Source organism: Cetorhinus maximus, chromosome 9 (assembly GCF_964194155.1).
Source record: "Cetorhinus maximus chromosome 9, sCetMax3.hap1.1, whole genome shotgun sequence".
In the NCBI taxonomy this organism is placed as follows: domain Eukaryota; kingdom Metazoa; phylum Chordata; class Chondrichthyes; order Lamniformes; family Cetorhinidae; genus Cetorhinus; species Cetorhinus maximus.
This window is the reverse complement of record NC_135887.1, coordinates 46261061-46280585: the sequence shown is the minus strand read 5'-3', so window position 1 is coordinate 46280585 and position 19525 is coordinate 46261061. Positions and strand designations below refer to the sequence as shown.

Here is a 19525-nt window from a genome sequence, read left to right as displayed (position 1 = left end):
GTGCACTTCAGTGCCTTTGTAATACCATCCCAATAATCCTCATTTCATACTGCTATATAATCTGTACCTTAAATCTGTGAAACACTGAAATTTAAAGTAAATTCCTAGATTTAAATTATGAAATTGTGCATTTTATATGTATTTCTCCCTTCAGTGTATGACATATTTCTCCTCCTCTCCTGAGGTTATTTTTTTGAACATTCACCCTTGCCAGGGAGTCACATCCACTGGAAGCACATACCAAAAATGTGAGTTCATACCATGTATGCTCTCCAAAACTTTAAAGCAATTGTCTGAGAATTATCAACGTTGTCTGCCTGTTTTTCTGATATTCACTGCCGGCGGGTTAGACTCCTCACTAGGAGTATAAACTTACCCCTTGTATATCAGCCTTGCAAATTCTATTCTCTGTTTACAGACTGTTATAGTTTTACACAGAATCAAATGAAGACCTGCAGTGACAACAGTTCCATGTTTTTAATGCAATTTTGGAGCTTAGTCTGCCAACTGCACTCAACGCAGCCAGCTTACCCACTGAATCTGAGAGACTCCATTTGGTTCCATAACCATAAAGTGCAACTTGCTGTCAAAGCAGCTTTTGGCATGATAATCAACATTGACACTGGCAAACTAGGAGTTCATGGCTTGCTCTGCAGAATTCAAACTAGTATCAGTTTTTGAACTGAAGGTCCTTCAGAGGTCATTATTATCTTTCATAGCTATGGAGATAGTGCCAATATTGTAAACTCTATGCTTTCTTTCCCAAATGTTCCTACTTCCCAGAACTGATATTGATTGGATTCTCATGTTTGCAACATTAACCTCCTCGAGTTTTAACAGTTTTGATTTCCAGACATTAATCATACTGCCTATCGAAGTAATTGACAAATACCCTGACTAACAGAAGTTATTCTCTGATCCTGAAGGAATCAGTCCATTTTCATTCCCATCACAGAGTTGTTTTCTCAAACTAAAGTTTTTGATTAGGTTTGATTTTATTTTTTCCCTTGGATGTTGTGATTTTCAACGCGGTGTCATTTAAGAAAGAAAGAGTTTGCATTTGCCTTATCACATCCCTGGGTTCATTCAAAGCAATTCAGACCTTCCATGCCATTATGCTGGGCACTGCCTCTACGAGGACACTGATCTGTGGAAGAGTAAGCTTCATGGTACTATATGAGATCAAGTGAGATACTTGTGTCAACTCAACGTGAACCAGTGAGTGGTGTTCCTGGTTTTTATTCCTTGCCCAAATGATCAAAATGAGGCTGGTGCCAGAAGCTGGCAGTCAGGTCAGTCCAGTTGACATCAGGCAACAAGATTAACACTCAATCCTCCATCTGCACTACCTGAGCAGAAAATCCATGACTTATCTGAACTATTTAATGATTTCAAGCTTTTCATTCAAAAATGTCTCTCCTGTTTGAAATCTATTGTCATTAGTAAAGTTTGGCAAAGCTGGGCAAGGTAAATCCTTGGGATGACCAGGAAGAATGGGCTGAATTCTCTTCTGGTTCCACTGGGATGAGCCATCAAACCGTAACTCTGATTCTGCCCTAATACTGCGATGGGACTCTTGCTATCATGAGGAAGCCCTGTAGCGTCCAACTCCAAAGTCCCATTGCAACAGCACCAGAAACCAAGGCCTCACCACTGGAATTTTGTCTGCTGGCACCCTGCCTTAAATGGTGCAGGATGGCTGAGGAGAATAAGTACACTGGGCCTTGTGGTGGCGGTGGGTGTGTTACAGTTCACTCAAGGAGTCGGAGTTTTGGTGGCAACATGCACTTTTACATGTGTTATGTAGTCTGAAGCTAGTCCGGATGGCAAAGGTAGAGGCACCAACATTCTTTCCATCACATGGCTGACCAGGAATCTCTCCTGCACTTAGCGCCTGTCATAGGCGTGTGTTGGAAGGATTTGCAAGTTGATACTCAACCTGTTTGGCTGTGTTATGGACACACCTTCCTTGGCTCTGGGGTGGGACTCAAACCCAGAATTTCTGGCTTAGAGGCAGGGACGCTATCCACTGTGCCCATTATAGGTCCTGTATTAGGACCCTATTTGATGTTATTTCTAAACTGGTGGTACACTGTAGGTAAGAAAATTTGGTAAAAGTTGATCAATTTGAGTCAATTACATTTTAATCATTTAAAATCCATGCATTTACTGATTTAAACATTAAAGTACTGCAATTAAGCAATAACTGATTGGACAGCAAAATGCAACAGCATGGTCAATACAAAGCTCTGTGCTACTTCAAGGTAATATAATGAGTGTGCTGGGTTTTTTTGTCACAGTGAGAGTGAGGAATCTCTATCCTGGATCAATGAATCACTGTCTTAAAAAATACCTAATTGTTTACCATTTTATTGGTTCTTAGAAAATACCTTAAAAATCAATGCTCCATTAAAACCTCATCAACTGAGAAATAAATCTGTGCTGTACAGCAATTTGGTGTCAACCTAAAGCAACAGCGAAAGTACTCAACGTGAACTCTTATTTTACATATGAATAAACAAAACTACTTATCTTCTTGACAAAATGGCAATATGCCAGGTGAGATAATGTGCTGCTCCTGGGAAAGGTTCATTGTGCCCTGATAGTTTTACCCTTGTCTCCTGAAGATTATGACTTACTCTGGGATAGGGTTGCAGAGGCCCTTCCTCAACATAGTGAATAACCTGAGGGTCAGTAGGAAATTTAGTCAAGACGATATTACAGCTGAATCCGATCTTGTCCCCTCCCTTGACATGTATACACGATGCACATATATATACACACACTCACACACTGTTTGGAAAGAGTGTAAGAATGGGTGATATCGGAGTGGCTGCCTATTATACAACCTGTCTAATTGTCTTTCCATAGATGTCAAAATTTAAACTTAAAATTACCCTCACTTTTTCCAGCAAGGATCAGGAGGTGAGAACACCAGCCATTTTATTTGTTCAATCCCTTGCTAACTGGGAGATGCTGAAGCTAATTGTACCCTACTGCCATTTTAGCTGAAATTAGCTAATTCAGATAATTCAGATCTGTGAGAGTATTTTAGCCTCCGTGCCTGGGCTAGGGAAGGTAGAAATTCCAGATCGCAGTCCTGTGCTGGAATATTTATAAATTCAGCCTTCAGGTAAATACAATGACGTGGATTTTGCAGTAATGATAATGTTAAGGCTACCAACATTTACTATTATTACTTGACAAATAGAACAGCAATTTCAAGTGTCCACTGTTATTGTTACAAATGCTATGACAATTGAATGCATGCTCTAGCTGTGATTAAGAGCTGCTGATACTAATTGAGGAAAGGTTAGGGCACATATATAATGCATGTGTGCGTGCATGTGTGTGGTGGTGGTAGTAGTGGGAATGCTAAGTGATAATTACTACCAAACAATCTTTATGACCCTGAAAAATTAATTTATAAGTATGGAGTCTCATTCCCTCAGGGGGGAAAAATTAGGGTTAAAATTAAAAAATTAAAAATTTTTCTGTTTTTCTATTTTATCACTTTCCATTAATTCCATCTGTGTTCCCCAATCTTTACTTTGTCTTCTGTACATCATTTAAATCTAATTAATATTCCTGCTTTTTATATTTCCTGGTTTGGACTCTGCCTATCTCAGTGAAGATTCTGCAATCTAATTGGTTAGATATGGTTCGAAAGTCTTGTTGTTTCCTACTCTGCTCACAGATGCCACCAATCCCCGTAAAGGCTCGATGTTGGAAAAGGCATCAGATTAGAAGAAATCTACTCTGAGAAGCCCATAAGCTCTGTGACCATTCTGCAAGGTGAACAGCAAATGCTGTTCCTTTGCCACTAACCACAAAATCCAGGCCAAGATCAATCTCTGCTTATATTGCTTTCTATGATCAAATGATCTTCCTATTTGATTGCAGAAAGCATTATGTCATCTAATCATATTTGGGCATAAAAATATGTTGGCACTACATCAGACTTACGGGCATAAAACAGACACCTAGGCCCATTACCTCTGATCTCCAGAGCGTTGTACCAGGGGTGGGTGGGGGGAAGGTGCGGAAGGGAGGGAGGGAGGGAGATACCCCAAAAATGCACTGGGGGATACCCACTCCAGAAATCCCCACATAAGGATTGCACAACAATTGCCTGGGAAGTTCATACTACCGTTGGCAATTGCCCTGCACTGGAGACCATATGAAACTTCAATTTTAAATCGCAAACTTTGGATGGTTCCAACTGTCTTACAGTAATAGTTACCCAGAAAACTTTATAAGAATTGAAACCACTTCTAACTCCTGGGTAACTATAGTCGTGACACCCCTCCCGCCCCACAACCCCCAGGGGTCTCCCCCCACCATTCCCGACCCTCCACAGGACCCCTGACTATCCCCAACCCCCCACAGAAACCCCTGACTACCTCCCACATGCCGTGACTACCCCCCAAACCCCCCACCACCCCTTGACTACCCCACTGAGGCCCCCCCCCCAAATAGGACTCTCCCCACCCCCCAAACTCCACAGGAACCCCCAACTAGCCCCCTGACTGCTGCCCTCCCCACCCCTGAATACCCTCCCCACACCCCACGACTACACCCCACCCCCCCCCAACTACCCCTGCCAAACACTGACTACCTCCCCGACCACTCAATCCCCCTCACTGACCACCCCTCCCAACTGACCATCTCTCCCACTTACCACTCTCCCACTGACCACTTGACACCCTCACTCACCACCCTCCCGACTGACCACCTGATGCACACCTACCCCCCAGTCTTACCCGCTTAATTTATACACTTACTTTCTCCCTGGCTTCTCAAAGTGGCTGGACCTTTAAACCTACCTGCTTTATGGCAGCGAGTGCCGTACACAAAAGTGAGTTCAACACACAGCCTCGGAAACCTACTGCACTGTACCTTTCTCGCCCGGCCCAACTCGGAATGTCACACATAAAAGGTGCGACTACCTTTTAGTGTAGGTAAATAGGAGCAGAGTGGCAACCTGACTATGATTGCCAACCCATGGAAGGTACGGCCCCATGGAAGTTACATGCTGATTATTCAGCATGGCAGGCAGTATGCACACGCTCATTTCGCGCCTGACGTGTGCTGGATGGGGCCCATTTCAATTTTTAAAAATAAAAAAATCGTTCTTTATCTGTAGATAATAATGTGGCACATTAGAAAGCTGACGTTATTTGAACAAAAACCCTAGTTAGATCTAAATCGTAGAGGTGACCACATCTGAAAGAATGCAACAATGTTGCCATAGGAACTGCAGATTTTCCTGTTGCTCACGGGAAACTCCTTTACAGATCAATGATTTCTAAGGTTAATGACAGCATGCTGCGATGAACCAGCCTGTGAGTTATAATCACTGCCAACAAGGTTGACATTTTTTGGGTTTGCTCAGGTTATACGTACAAAACAACTGAGTTGATTAGATGTTGTATATTATGTACATTTTGTTTTATTGAAAAGACTTCAAGTGCAGCCCAGTGGAAAATTTCATGTGGAAACTCCAGGCTGGGAGTGATGGTTATTTTATAACAAAATAAGAAAGCACAGTCTTGATTGCGGCAGCATTGATAAAATAATACAGAAGAGTTTATTTCGTGAGAACACCTTCATTAATGTTTGATAAAATTAAATTTATTGCTTATTTAAATCACCTTTCCTCTTCACAGTTCAATGTTTTCAAAACTATCTGACAAAAGTGTCCCCAGAGATGATGGATCTCAGATCTCATTGTTGTTGAAGCCAACCTCAGCTTTGATGTCTGGGTTTAGACTAAATCATGCGCTTCAGAACTGTTTATTAAATTCCAGACATAAGTGTTTCAAAGCTCGCAAAACCTGACAAGAATATATTCTGTATTTCTTCTAATGAAATTTACTCTGTCCTGTGTGGCTGACAGTATTTGGTTGGGGGTCGGGGAGGGGGGGGTGTGGCGGGGTGGTGGGGTGGGTGGCAGAATTCTCCCTTGAATGACATTTATCAAAAACTTCAATATAGGTTTGCCACTGTAGTAACATAATTGTTTTAATAACATTGTAGTTCTTTTTATTCAACAAAATAAATCACTGCCCCCACCCTACTCAAACTTCTGAGGGAAAGTTTGTCACCAGTTTGATTTTTAAAAATGCCTTATGAATTGTCAGTTTAAAGAAATCAATAAACAGCAGTGGATTAACTCAGAATTTTTGTAATAGACCTTAAATCATAACCATTAAATTCAGAATAGGTTACATCTTGGAAATATGGGATTATATTAAAATATCTATCTTTAAATGATAGCCACTGCTAATACTTGTATAAAATTGTAATATCTCAAACACTTAACAGCCATTTACTTCTGAAGTTTAGTAACTGTTTTTATGTAGCATCTCAGTCAATTATTTCCACAATATGAATGACAGGGTGATTAATTCAACTGAAAAGATTGGCTTCAATGCCTCTCAGTAACTTAGAGCAAGTTGGATAACCTGTCAGCTTTGTCTCAGAGCTGAGGCCCTGGTATTGTGTGCCCTAGTGGAAAAAAGACTGAAACTTAATCACATATCTGGCATATTCTGACATGGAGCTCTGCAAGATCTTAAATCTATAACATTGATGTGCAATGAGTTTCAGTCACAGTAGTAGCAAGCCAGTCATGGGTGTGATATTCAATAATTAAGTGGAAAAGATTTTCATGTCGTTCAAGACTATCCAAGGATAATATCCAGTAGGTGCTGCTAAGGAAAAGGAGTCAATATACTTTGCCTTTGATTAAATTTAACATTACATTAATTCAGACTGATAATTGAATTTTTAATATATTTTTGCCAGACAATATTTGTCTTCAGTTGTATTAGTATTTAAATAATGACATGTGCAACATATGTATAAAGACTCGTTATAAACTAAAATATTCCACAACAGACATTTCTGAAGATTTTGATGGAATCAGATAAAGTAGCTGCTATGAGTCATCTCTGAACACTTCTTCAAGGATCTAACACCTGAGTTTTTTTTTTAAAAACCTGTTAAATGTATATCCGATTAAATGGATGCTTGCCAGAATCTAATGCTGTGTCTGTTGGCCGTTGCCATCACTCAATGGTGTAAATTAGCTAGTGGATGAATAATTAACACGGGGAAGTGTGGATTGTTAGTAACTAAAAGATTTTGTTTGGTTGCATGCATTGCTTTGCCATTAAGTAGATTATTTGCTGCTAAAAAACACAACTCATGAAAACATCAGCTCAGAAGAGCCATGGTAGATATTATCCAGCAGGTGAGCTGCAGAGAGACCCTACATGGAATACAGAAAGCATTGCATAGAAGCCAAGAATTCCCTCAGAATGACTTGGCTTTGTTGCAACACTTCTAGAGGGAGATACAAATGAATTTTCTGGATCTGCTCATTAGCATCCCCATTAATACAGGCATTGGTGTAAAACCAGAGTAAGCTGGCCTAGCGAGTGACGCCCACATCCTGTGAACAAATATAAAAAAAAGTTCAACATCCTCAGCAGGGCAGGCAAGGTAACACATCTCTCCCTCTTCTTCCTTCCTTAGGCTGTGCAGCAGCACAGTCTTCACCCTCTCACCTAACCTTACACAGATCTCTCTGGTTAAGTAATTGGTCTACGGTTATCCAGCTCCATTCACAGTGATAACTTATGTGCACAATCAAAAACCTTTTCTCAGCTGTCTCAGCTTCATACCCCCCACATCTTTTGCTTTCACCTCTCCCTGCCACTTGGCACAAACTTCTCACCAGCTAGCCTTGGCCTCATTCACTCTATTTTCTCACACGACAAATTGACATGCAATGCCTGCTGAACTCAAGCAACCAGAAGGACATCCCTACCTTTAAACACTCATCCCAAATTACTGATTAAACATCCGCACCACCACTGCAATCCAGTGAGGTACCACAAGGACACAACCTTGCATTCTCCTCTCTATCTCATTCCAAAGGTGGAATTGCTCACCCATTCTCAGGACTGGATTTTCACGGAGTCGAAAAGACTTCGTGGACTTTTAAAAATGGCAGTTGGGACCTAGATCCAATTCTTGCTGGCAGCGGTTGGGGGGTGCCAAGCATGACTCACACAGGAGGGAGACCCAAACTCAGCAGGGCCATTTGAACATAGTGTTCAGTTCAAAGAGACCCCATGTGGCTGGTCCAAGGGTTTTAACTCACAGCGTGGGAGTCACAAATTTATGCAGTATACGTAAATGCTCTTGAAGGGCAGATAAGGTGTGTCATGATCTGAAGTCTTTTAAATCCCTGCTCTTTAAACATGAAAAAGCAGGGCAAAACTGTCAGTGAGGGTCTGGGAAAAAAAAACCTCTGCTGGATGACTTTGATTGACAAGCCACCTGGAGTTTTTATCACTTTCAAGTGTGTAGAAGTGGGAGCTGTATTAGATTGTTAGAGGATTATTTTGTTTTCATCTCCACATGGCTCCTGAGGTCTGCCCATGGTAGATACAGGATGAGTGACTGTGGAGGTGGAATGGTGGGATACAAGGGCACATGGAGGGGGGCTGTGAGAGGGGTAGGGCTAGAGTGCCAAACAGCTTCTAAAACAAGTAAGATGAAGTTCCAGAGAACTGAAACGAGCCTACTAATCAGTCCACCCTGTACTCGCCTGCCTCCGTGGCTGCATAGCATCTGTTTCCAGGTTCAACAGCCCAACCTCAATGCTGCCCCACCACCCTGAAGTGAAAATTGGGTCTAATGGGACCTTTGAAACCAAGGCGGGTCTGCCGAGTAGTGATATTTTCCAACTCAAGCTATCTGCCTCACTAGCGAAAATCCGGCCCTTGGTGTCTAACTGATTTTCCTTCAGGTACATCACAATAATGGAAAGCAAAAGACAAGGAAGGTGGTGATAGTTAATGAGGAGGGTGATAAGGACTTAGCTGCTCAAGAGTCAGAGCTGCAGCATACTGCCATCTCTCAGCACAGCAGCACTGCCATCTCTCTAGACACCCCTCTCATGGCACTACACCAGTGTAGCATGGAAGGTGACATACTCTCAAGTAGCAAGGTAACATGAGACTCCTGTAGGGCAATTTGGCTCGTCATGTGGGCCTGCTGTTTTCCTCCAATGTAAGTCTAGTCTAAGACCGCACTTCTGCTTTTTCCCATACCCTTTCTTTCCCATGCAACTATCTTAATCCTCTACTTAAATAACTAAGGATTCTGATATCACAGTAGTTTGTGACAGAGAATGCCACAATCTAACCCCACTCCACATGTAGAAAATTTATTTCTAAACACTAATCTGTGTAAATCACGTATCAATATTTAATTTATTGACTTGATTTTTTTTGTGGAGGCGGTGGCCCTGCCCTCTGCCTGGAAAGTCGAGGGTACCCCTGCTTCTGCAGGCTGGGAAGCTATAGCCTGATTTTGTGATGCTCAGGCTATTAAGTTGCTCATCTGGGAGGATGTCCCACCCCTTGAGAGTTGCCGGCCAGTCAGAAAAGTCCCGGTGAGGTGGGGATGGGAGAGGAAACATGGGGGGGCAGCGATGACAGTTGTTGGAGTAGGGGGCCTCCATTGGGCACAGTGTGCCCTGACAGGAGAGAACCCTTGAGCCCACTGTCAGGCTGCCAGGCACTTCTTGGTGCCCTTGCCATCTGGTATGGGCACCCCCCCTGCACTGATAAAATACCAGGGGCAATGGGAGTAGACCATTAAATGGCCATTAATTGGCCACTTAAGGGCCTCAATTGGCCCAAAGGCAGGCAGCCTGCCTGCCACCTATCCCACAGCTGGTAAAATTGCAGCAGAGGCAGATAAACAATGGATACAGTGCCCCCTGCCATGCCATCCAATTTTACACACCTCCAACTGCCAGCCCGCATCCAGACCGCATAAAGTTCCGACCTTTACAACTGGTCATGATCCTGAAGGTTTGTATCGGGTCACCCTTAATCTTCTCAGTTTTGATTAAAAACAATCAAAAACTTTTCAGGTTTTTCTTCTGAAAAATAACTTGTTTCCTCCAGGTAGCCGCCTAATGAATATACATTGCATTGTTAATAATGGGTAGCCCAAATCTATGGCTTAGAATCTTAAATAAGTTAAGAATTACCTCTGTGTTCTAAATCTATAGATCTATAGCTAAGGATTCTGTCTAGCTTTTTGATTTCATATTTACTTAAACTTTCACTTTCACTGGTTTGTGTATCTGCATAACAAGGCTCCTAAGCTACACTACTCTGTTAAAATATATCTTGACTGGTAAGATTCTACTGTTTTAGTCTTACTTTCAAAATGTATTATTTCATTTTTTTTTATCTTGAACTGCATCTTCCACCTGTCCTGCTAGCCTATATCGTTCTACAGTTATTAGCTTCCAGTACACTTCATCAAATTTTAATATTGTTTCCTTAATTTTTAATTTCAGATCATACACATGTATAATAACTAACAATGAGCCCAAGCTCAGTGGCACATCACTCATCACATCCTAGGAAATGTCTTTTTACCCCTCCTTTTTGCTTTCTGCCCTATAACAACATACTTGCATTTATGCAGCACCTTTAATGTTGCAAGACATAAGATGCATTACAAGAGTGTTATCAAACAAAATTTGGCACCAAGATCCACATAAGGAGAGATTAGGGCAGGAGGTTAAACAGGTAGGTTTTAAGGAGCCCCTTCAAGGTAGAGAGAGATAGAGATGTAAAGAGGCTTAGAGAGGGAAATTCCAGAACTTAGGGCCTCAGTAGCTGAAAACATGGCTGCCAATGTTGGAGCGATAAAAATCGGGGATGCGCCAGAGGCCAGAATTGGAGGAACACAGAGATCTCGGATGGTTGTAGAGCTACAACAGGTTACAGATTCTATCCAAGTGTGATAGTACCCTAGTTCCATGTATGAGGAATTGAACCTTGGACTTTATTATCTGCATGATGTTAACGCTAAAACAGTGGGTGCCTTTACTCAGTTGGCCTTTGGAGGAACTTTGCCGTCTTGCTTAATTGTTCAAAGGTTTAACTAATGCAGCCATGATTGTACTTGCCAGATCCAATATAGTTTTTTATTGCCTGAAATTGATACTATGTTGCTAAATAAATTGAGCTAACCACTTCTGTTTCTACTACAAATAATACAAAGCTGTGTAGAAATTTTGAAGGGATAAAGGGATGTAACTTCATATAAATCTGAGTCAGTATCTGACAGCTGCAAATTTAATATCTGTTACCTGAACTGAGACAAATGCTGGTCTGTTTAATACTTTTATTATCAGATTCAGCTGACGTGTCTGGTACTTGCTGCTTTTCATCAAACATATGAAAGAACATTTTCCCTCAATTACCGTTTGAATGTTTGAGCCTTTCTCTGCTGTTGCATCTGATCACTTCTGGTGTTTACCATGACTCTTTTTAATTGTGTGGGAATATGTTTTCAATTCTTCCTATAACAAAGAATTCAATTGCATATTTACTTATGCAGGACCGAAGTGTAATGTAAGCACACGGGCAATTTTATTTGTTAGTAGAGTCTGGAAAAAATAACTTATTCAAACATTTGAGCAGGGTTTCTTTTTAGCACAGTTAGAAGAAGTTAATTGTGTCATATGTGTAATCAAGCCACACAGTCAATACTTTTAATAGTATCATCCTTTCTCTTATTCAATTTTCAATCCATCAAATCCAAACTTTCAACAATTAATTGCAGCAAGTGTGACAGAGATGAAATGCTGTAGCTTGGCTGTGGCCTTGTATTCAATATTATTGATGTACTCAACACTTCTTCAAAAATGGCTGGACTAAAGTGCATATTGTTGGGTTGTAAATTGATTCCTTCAAAACCTTACCATAGCTGTTGATCATTGTCAAGTTCTGCAGAGCTCGAAGACATTCTTTCTTGTGAACTCACTTACTAACATCTTTGAAGTTCTGTGAAAATTTTCTAAAAGCCTTCAAGCATGTTTTCATAATCCAGGTTTGCACCCACCTCTTCCCCTCATTCCCTTTTTAAATCCTTTGCTCTAGTTTCTGACTGACCCCTCGTCAAAATCCGACAATGGCATTTTGCCTGTGACTATGTTGCTCCATCCTCCTCCTGCTCCTTGGCCCTTGTGACGTTCAACACAGTTGGCAACTTCATCCTTTTCTTCCATCTCTTTTATTTCTGTGTAAATGCTGCAACTTGGTTCCATTTCTGCCTGTCACAATAAAACCAGCACATCTCCTATGTTGGTTTTTCAACCTGCCCTTTAAGGTCATGCTGCCCTTTGGTGACGACATCCAATCACAAACCAGTTTTCACGTGCATGTTGACGACACCCAGATTTATCTCTGTGCCAACACACTTTACTCCTCAAGAATTTACTTGAGCTCAACATCAGCAAGAACAAAGTTATTCCATTAGGCTTCTGCCTATAGCTCTGCACCATAGCACCTAGCTGCCACCCTCTCTAGCTGTTTCCTCGGACTAATGCTGACAGTGTGAACAAACTCCTGCTGTCCTGTTTGAATTTGAGCTAAGCATCAAACCCCACAAAATTTCAAGCACCAAGACCATCTATTTCCACCTCTGCAATATTGCTTCTATCGCATCTTGATAATTGAAACTTTTATCCATGCCTTTGTCACCTTCAAAAATGTGTATGTTACCAGCTTCCTGAGTTCTCCCCTTCACCAATACAATTCATCCAAAACTTCAAGGACCAAAGTCCTAACACACTAAGTCCTATTCCCATCACTCTGTGCTTGCCAAGCTTCATTGGTTGTCTATCTGCCTATACATAAAGTTAAAAATCCTTGTGCACATTTACAACTCAATTTATGCCTTGCCTCTCACAATCTTAAAAACTCATTCAGTCCCAGTGACCTGATTGCAGCTTCTAGTCTTCCTGTTTTATATCCTCCTTCCCTCCTTTGCATTGTCCTTTCTATCTGCCTCAGTTTTTGCACCAGGGACTTCATATGTTTTGGCCCTGCACTCTGAAGCATTTCTGCTAAACCTTGATACCTCTTCAGCCTTCTTCAAAAACCTTATCAAAGCCTACTTTTTTGATTCAGGACACGAGCCCTCATTCTCCTTCCTACATTTCCAAGTTTTGGTCATTTTTGCCCTTGCATAGTACTTTGGGATTTGATTACATTGAAAACATGAATTAATTATTGTTATGATGTGCCAGGTGGACCAAATCCACAATGGAAACTTGGCCACGCTATCACAATGGTATTGCAATTTATATTTATTACAAGATGAGTGCACTGAATTCAGAAGTAATGAGTTCACCAAGACCTTTAGCAATTTTAAAAATTAAATTAAAATATTTATTAACAGAATAAAAGGTGTCAAGCACATACATAAGACTACAATTACTTGATGCTAAAACAACCCCTAAAATTCCTAATTAACCTGACTCCCAGTTACACATCCACTTTAAGGCAACAGTCCAAAATAAATTTTAGATTTTAAAAAACAGCAAGTTAACACAGTACCCATTTGACAGTAGAGTTCCAAATGGGCATTCTCCAACTTTAGTTACTGGACACAACAGACTTATGCACAAATGGCTGGAGGCTTCTTCAAGGCTGTTTCACACACTTCTGTTAGATCTTTCATGACCCCCATCGTAGCTTTTCATTCTCCTTTATATATGTTTCTCTCTCTTTAATATATAAATTCTATTGTTCCATATATCTTTGGTACTTTTTCTTTCCTATAATATAAAAACTTTCATGTTGCCAATATTGTCAGTAACCTTTGGAAAAAATTAACACACTGCTTAGCCTTGCTTATCTGGCTAGTTGTAAACAGACTAACATCCCTTTGAAATCCAAACAATCCCTTCACTTATCTAAAAATGCAAATTCCCTTCACACCTTACATGCTAATGCAACATCCATGTATATTCATTAGCATTTCAAGTACATTTCTACACCTAGCTTCTTTTGATAATTTCAAGCTTTCAGTCTACCTGACTCCAAATGTAATTAAATCACACAGACAGAACAAGCTACACTCACACCCATGAACTTATTTTACAACAAATCAGGAAAATATTATGAAAATTATTTTCATAACATTATATAATTGTTGTTCTTCAGATGTCATAGGTAAAGTAGCATTATGATAATTAATAAAAATTGTTGCATTTCAGATGCCATTAAAGTTACTATCACTGTGAAAAGGTGTTTATCTCTTAAACAAATGTTTATTTTACTTTCAATTCATGGAACCTTGTCCAGTCTGTTAGTCCTGTATGGGAAGTTGGGCTGATGACACACTCAGTGTTGACCAAGATCGTGCACATTGTTAATTTTTTCTCAATCTCTTTCAAGATCCTATTCAATTCACTGGATTTTCGTTTTTAAAAGAGCTTGACATTTGACAAGGGAAAAAGAAAGCTCTACACCTGTATTGCATTGATTGTGCAGCAAAAGTCACTGTTATCGATTTGGAAACCTCAGTTATATGACTAATGCTTTATAGCTTGCTGTGATGGTAGCAATGAAACAATATTCTCAGTATTTTAAACTTCTGGTTTACATAAATACCAATCAATAAATTGTTACACCATTGAAATATTGGTTTTGTAATCTTAAAAAAAAAACTACATTTGTGTACAGAGCAAATGAAGAATCTAAAATGATCACTAGCTTGAAGCAGATCTTTTTTACTAGTTATGATTTGGGTATACTTCACTCTGATCACATTGAAGGTTTCACTTTAATTTGCTTCAATTACTTTTTAAAAATTGTATTATCTAAACCAAATGCCTCTCTGTTTTGACTCTAATAGTTTTGTGTGAACTAATGCATCTTTCTACAATGAAGGGAGGAAACTATAGAAGTATATAATACTGTACAGAAAGAGACCTTTGGCCTATCATTGCCTGTCCTTGTTCTTTGCTAGAGCAATCCAAAACTAATCCAGTTGTGTGGCTCTCTCCCCATTATTCTACATCTTCTATTTTAAATATTTGTACTGATCCCTTAAAAAGACAAATGACATTGCCTCAACCAATTTCGCTGGCAAAGTGTTGCATACTCTTAACAACTTAGTGTGAAGACATTTCTCTTAACTCTTCTTCCTGACAGTTTTAAATTGATGAACCTTGTCACTCACTCCCCAGTTACAGGAAATAGCCTTTCCTTATTCAACCTAACAAAACACTTCATAATTTTAAAAACCTCTCTTGGATCTCCTCTTAGTCTTCTGTGCTCCACTGGGAATAATCCCATTACTTTAGGTCTCTACTCATAACTATAATTTCCCTGGAATATTTTTTGTGAATTTGCATTGTATACTCCCTGTAACTTTAATGCACTTTGTGTAATAAATGCTCAGATTTTCAGAGTCAGAACAACTCCAGAGCTATTTAAAAATGGTGGATGGGACCCAATTCTGGGATTAATACTCCCATTCCCGACATCCCTGATTTTCACTGGCACAGGATAAGGGTGCAGGTAGTGAGCCTACATCTTGCTGCTCAAACTTGGCTGCTCCGCTGTGGGAGTAGGGATCCCCTAGCCCTCCCTCACAAGTTTCATGGAGTTGTGCCAGCTTTTCCATGACTCATGGTTCACAGCTCCTCAGAGGGCCCATGCCCCTTCCATGCTCTTCATAGCCTCTCCATGCCAACCCATGCCCCTCAGCCACCCCAATGGCCCCTCATACTGTCCATGTCAACTCAATGCCATCTCATGCCCCTTCCATGCCTATTCACCCAGTATGCACTATGTATATAACCCACGAGCCATATAATAACAATGGCAAGTGTGGAACTGCTGAGAGAAAAAAAACACCCAATCACAAATCATCTTTTGAAAAAGAACTGCTGTTCCTATAACCCTATAAATCTGTTAATCAGACAGACCATTAAAGTATCAATAACATAGTGTTCAAACCCTTCACACCTCTTAATCTTGTCCAAATAAACATTGAAAAATTGACAAAAGAGATCACAGAAAGGACAACTTCTTATAACCACTTAATGATGTCAAGCAGCCTTAGCTATGACCCCAGACCAATAAAAGCATTACCTCAGTAGGAGGTTTTGTTCCAACAACTGAAGTGACTTGTTAACTTTGCTTGATTGACATCTTTATGTGGTGAGGGTAAGTTGATCTATCTGTTGCCTAATTATTGCCCTTCCACAAATTTATCATCTCTTCGCTCTTGTAATTTACAGCCCCATTTATAAAGTGCAAAAACTATTAACTTTTATGTAACTAACTATATAAGGTTGCACTTTCAATAAATGATGTATTTGAACTTTTAGATCTCAGTTTTCATTTGCACCCTTCAGCATCTTCCCATTAATTCCATATTCTCAGTCATAGTTATTCTTCCCTTGTTATTAATCTTATTATTTCACACCAATGAGCATGAAGCTGCATTTGCCATCTGTGTGCCTCAATCTAATAAATGCCTGTACTCCTAAAGTCTAATACAATCCTCCTTGCCACTTTCTATGCCTTTTACTTTTATATAATCAATAAATAATGAGATTGTGTTCGTGTTCCTTATATGAAAGCTCGGCATAAACTGCTCAAATATTTCTTCATTGGCTTCTAAACATCATTTGCACCACAGCCTCGTTTACTTCCTCCCTGGAAATAATTATTGTACATTTACTGATTGGAAGAATTAATTGCTTTGTTAATAACATACCCTTTCATGTTTTTGTTGTTGACAATCATGTTCATCATTTCAAAGATAAGTGTCAGGCATAGTTTTCTTACCAGTACATGTATATTAATTCAACAGTGTCACTGGTGCAAAAATAATTGCTGGTAATGCCTGCATTTTTATTTTTTGCAGAATTTCAGTATGTGATGAAGATAAATTCCGTCATAATGAGTTTATTGGTGAGACCAGAATTCCACTGAAAAAACTAAAGCCGAATCAAACGAAGCCTTTCAACATTTGCCTGGAGAAACAGCTGCCAGTGAGTGTTAATCCTGTTTGCATTGATTACTCACTTGAAAGCCATAAATGTAAGGTCTTCATGGGCAATAACCAGTTAGATACTCACTTTTCCTTTCAGATTCCAAATATGTCAGTGTATCTTTTGGATGCAATACCATCAAAAGGTATCCCATTTTCTCTGCATTTTCTTCACTGCATAAGGTTATAATGAAAAAGGCAAGTCCTTTCCTTAGTGGTTGTTCACAGATCTTCGTTATGTTTTGGAACTTATCTCAAAAAATCCTAAAATCTTGGCACAATTTCAAACATAAAGGTTAACTCTGTTGCTAAACCTTTTTCTCAGGAATTTTGATCATGCCACATGAAGGGATTTAAAGATGAGAATGAAGTGCTTGGAGTAGTGAGGGATGAAGATGAGGCCTTTAGTTTTCCCAATATTTAACTGGAGGAAGCAGTGACTCATCCAGGACTGGATGATGGACAAATAGTCTGACAACACTGTCCAGAGAGGTGGTGGGTAGTTAGAACGGGATGTCATCAGCATAACTGGAAGCTGATCCTATGTCAGTTGATGCAGTTACAGCATGTAGATAAGAATGAAGAAGAGGAAAGAGCAAGCATAGATCCTAGGGGAATCCAGAGTTAACAGTATGGAATGGGAACAGATGCTTTCACTCTAAGGTAAGAGTGAAACCAAGAGAGAATGGACCCACTGAACTGGACAATGGAAGAAAGACATTCAGGGAGAGTGGAGTGGTAAATGTACCAAGAGATACAGAGAAATTGAGAAGGATGAGGAAAGATAGTGCATCGAGGTCAGAGTCATAGAGGATGTGATTTGTAACGTGGATTAGAGCATTTTGGTGCTGTGAAAGTGTGGAAATCTATTTGGCAAGTTTCAAATATGGAGTTATGGGGAAGATTGGTACAAAATTGGGAGGCATCAACAAGTTCGAGGACTTTGGAGAGGAAAGGTAGGGCTAGAGCTGGGTGTTAGTTTATAAGGACAAGGAAGTGAAAGGATGGACTTTTTGAGGAGGGAGGATGATGATGGCAGTTTTCAATGGGAAGGGACAATACCAGAGCAAAGACAATCATTTACACTGTCTGCAGCATGAATGCCAGGAAAGAAAGTTTAATAATCCATGGTTTAGTAGGATTGGGGTCGAGGGAACACTGGATGCAGATGAACCCATGGAGGGAATGAAGGGAGGTAGGAGAAAAAAACTAGAGAAATACTTGTGTTTAAAGTTACAGCAGGAAACTGCTTGACGGAATGTTTGGATTGGTGGGTAAAGACAAAGTGTTTTTAAAAATGGTTGATAGTGGAGAAAAGAAGACAGGCTTATTTCTGTTCTCTAAGATCATCCTGCGGATTGCTGAGGAGAGTGAGACCCAATAGCCCTTGTTGTGGCCTGGCCAGATCTGATATGCCAGACACACTCAAGTCTATATCACTTGGGCTTGAGGGAGTGAAGATAGGAGTCATATCAGGAGGAATGGCCAGGAAATTAAAGAATTAAGTTTCTGTTCTAAAGTTGTACAACACGACATCCATAAGTTACAACTAATAATTTCTTGAAGTTATATCATAGCATCACCATATATAAATGAAGCTTCTCGTAAGTCAGGGGGATGCTTCTGCAGCCTATGAAGAAGACCCAGCTGAGATGGTGGCATGGAGGATTGGAGCTGGAACAATGTAATTAGTTTTTACTCAGTATTTTAACCGCGCTCTATCCTGCTTCCACCAGGAGGGGTTTAAGCCCATTGTCCTATGCTCCCGAAAGTTCTATTTGGCTGAGGAACTGATAAGAAAATGTAGCTTTTCCCAGATGTCTGCTGAGCATCTTGTTGGCATATTTACCTAATCTCAACAGACATCAGTTATAATGTTAGCAACTCTTAATGAAAATGATGGTACTTTAAGAGTGAAGAAGGAAACTGGTACATAATGCTAAAAGGGCAAATTAGGGTAATAGGACAGCACATAGACACACTACAGAGAGATATATTTGACTGCAATCTTTTGTCGGGAGTGAAAGGGTTTAATGAATTATTTAGCGTTGTCACCACCTACCCTAGATGACAACAATAATAATTTGCATTTATGGAGCTCCTTTAATATAACAAGGTGCTTCACGGGACATTATCGAACAAAATTTGACATTGAGTGACATAAGGGTATTAGGTTGGTAACCAAAAACCTGGCCAAAGAGGTCAGTTTTAAGGTGCATCTGAAAGGACGAGAGAGAGGTAGAGTGGCTCAGGGTGTAAGGGTCTAGGTAGCTGAAGATGAAGAAGTGATTAAAATTGTGGTTGCACGAGAAATCAAAATTGAAAGAGCTTAGAGACCTTGGGGCATTGTAGAGCTGGGGGAGGTTACAGGGATAGGAAAGGGCAAAGCCATGTAATGATTTGAAATGTGAAATATAGTTTTAAAGTTGAGGTATTGCCATACTAGGAGCCAATGTCAGTCAGCAAGCACCAGTGGATGGGACTTAGTATGAGTTAGATTATAGGAGAGGTTTGGATGAGCTCAAGTTTATGTATGGTGGAAATGGGAGGCTGGCCAGGAGAGCATTGGAATAGTCAAATCTAGAGGTAACAAAGGCATGGATGAGGTTTCAGCAGTAGATGA

At 40.2% G+C, this 19525-nt stretch overlaps 1 protein-coding gene across 2 annotated transcripts in view; it reads left to right on the top strand.

The window, feature by feature from the left end:
* Window positions 1–19525, top strand: part of LOC144684619 (double C2-like domain-containing protein beta) — a 344343-nt gene that overhangs the window by 194528 nt on the left and 130290 nt on the right. For both annotated transcript variants that reach the window (XM_078548630.1, XM_078548631.1), the window contains exon 5: window positions 16777–16903. In XM_078548630.1, the coding sequence (XP_078404756.1) occupies window positions 16777–16903 (127 nt within the window). The remainder of the gene's footprint in view (window positions 1–16776; window positions 16904–19525) is intronic.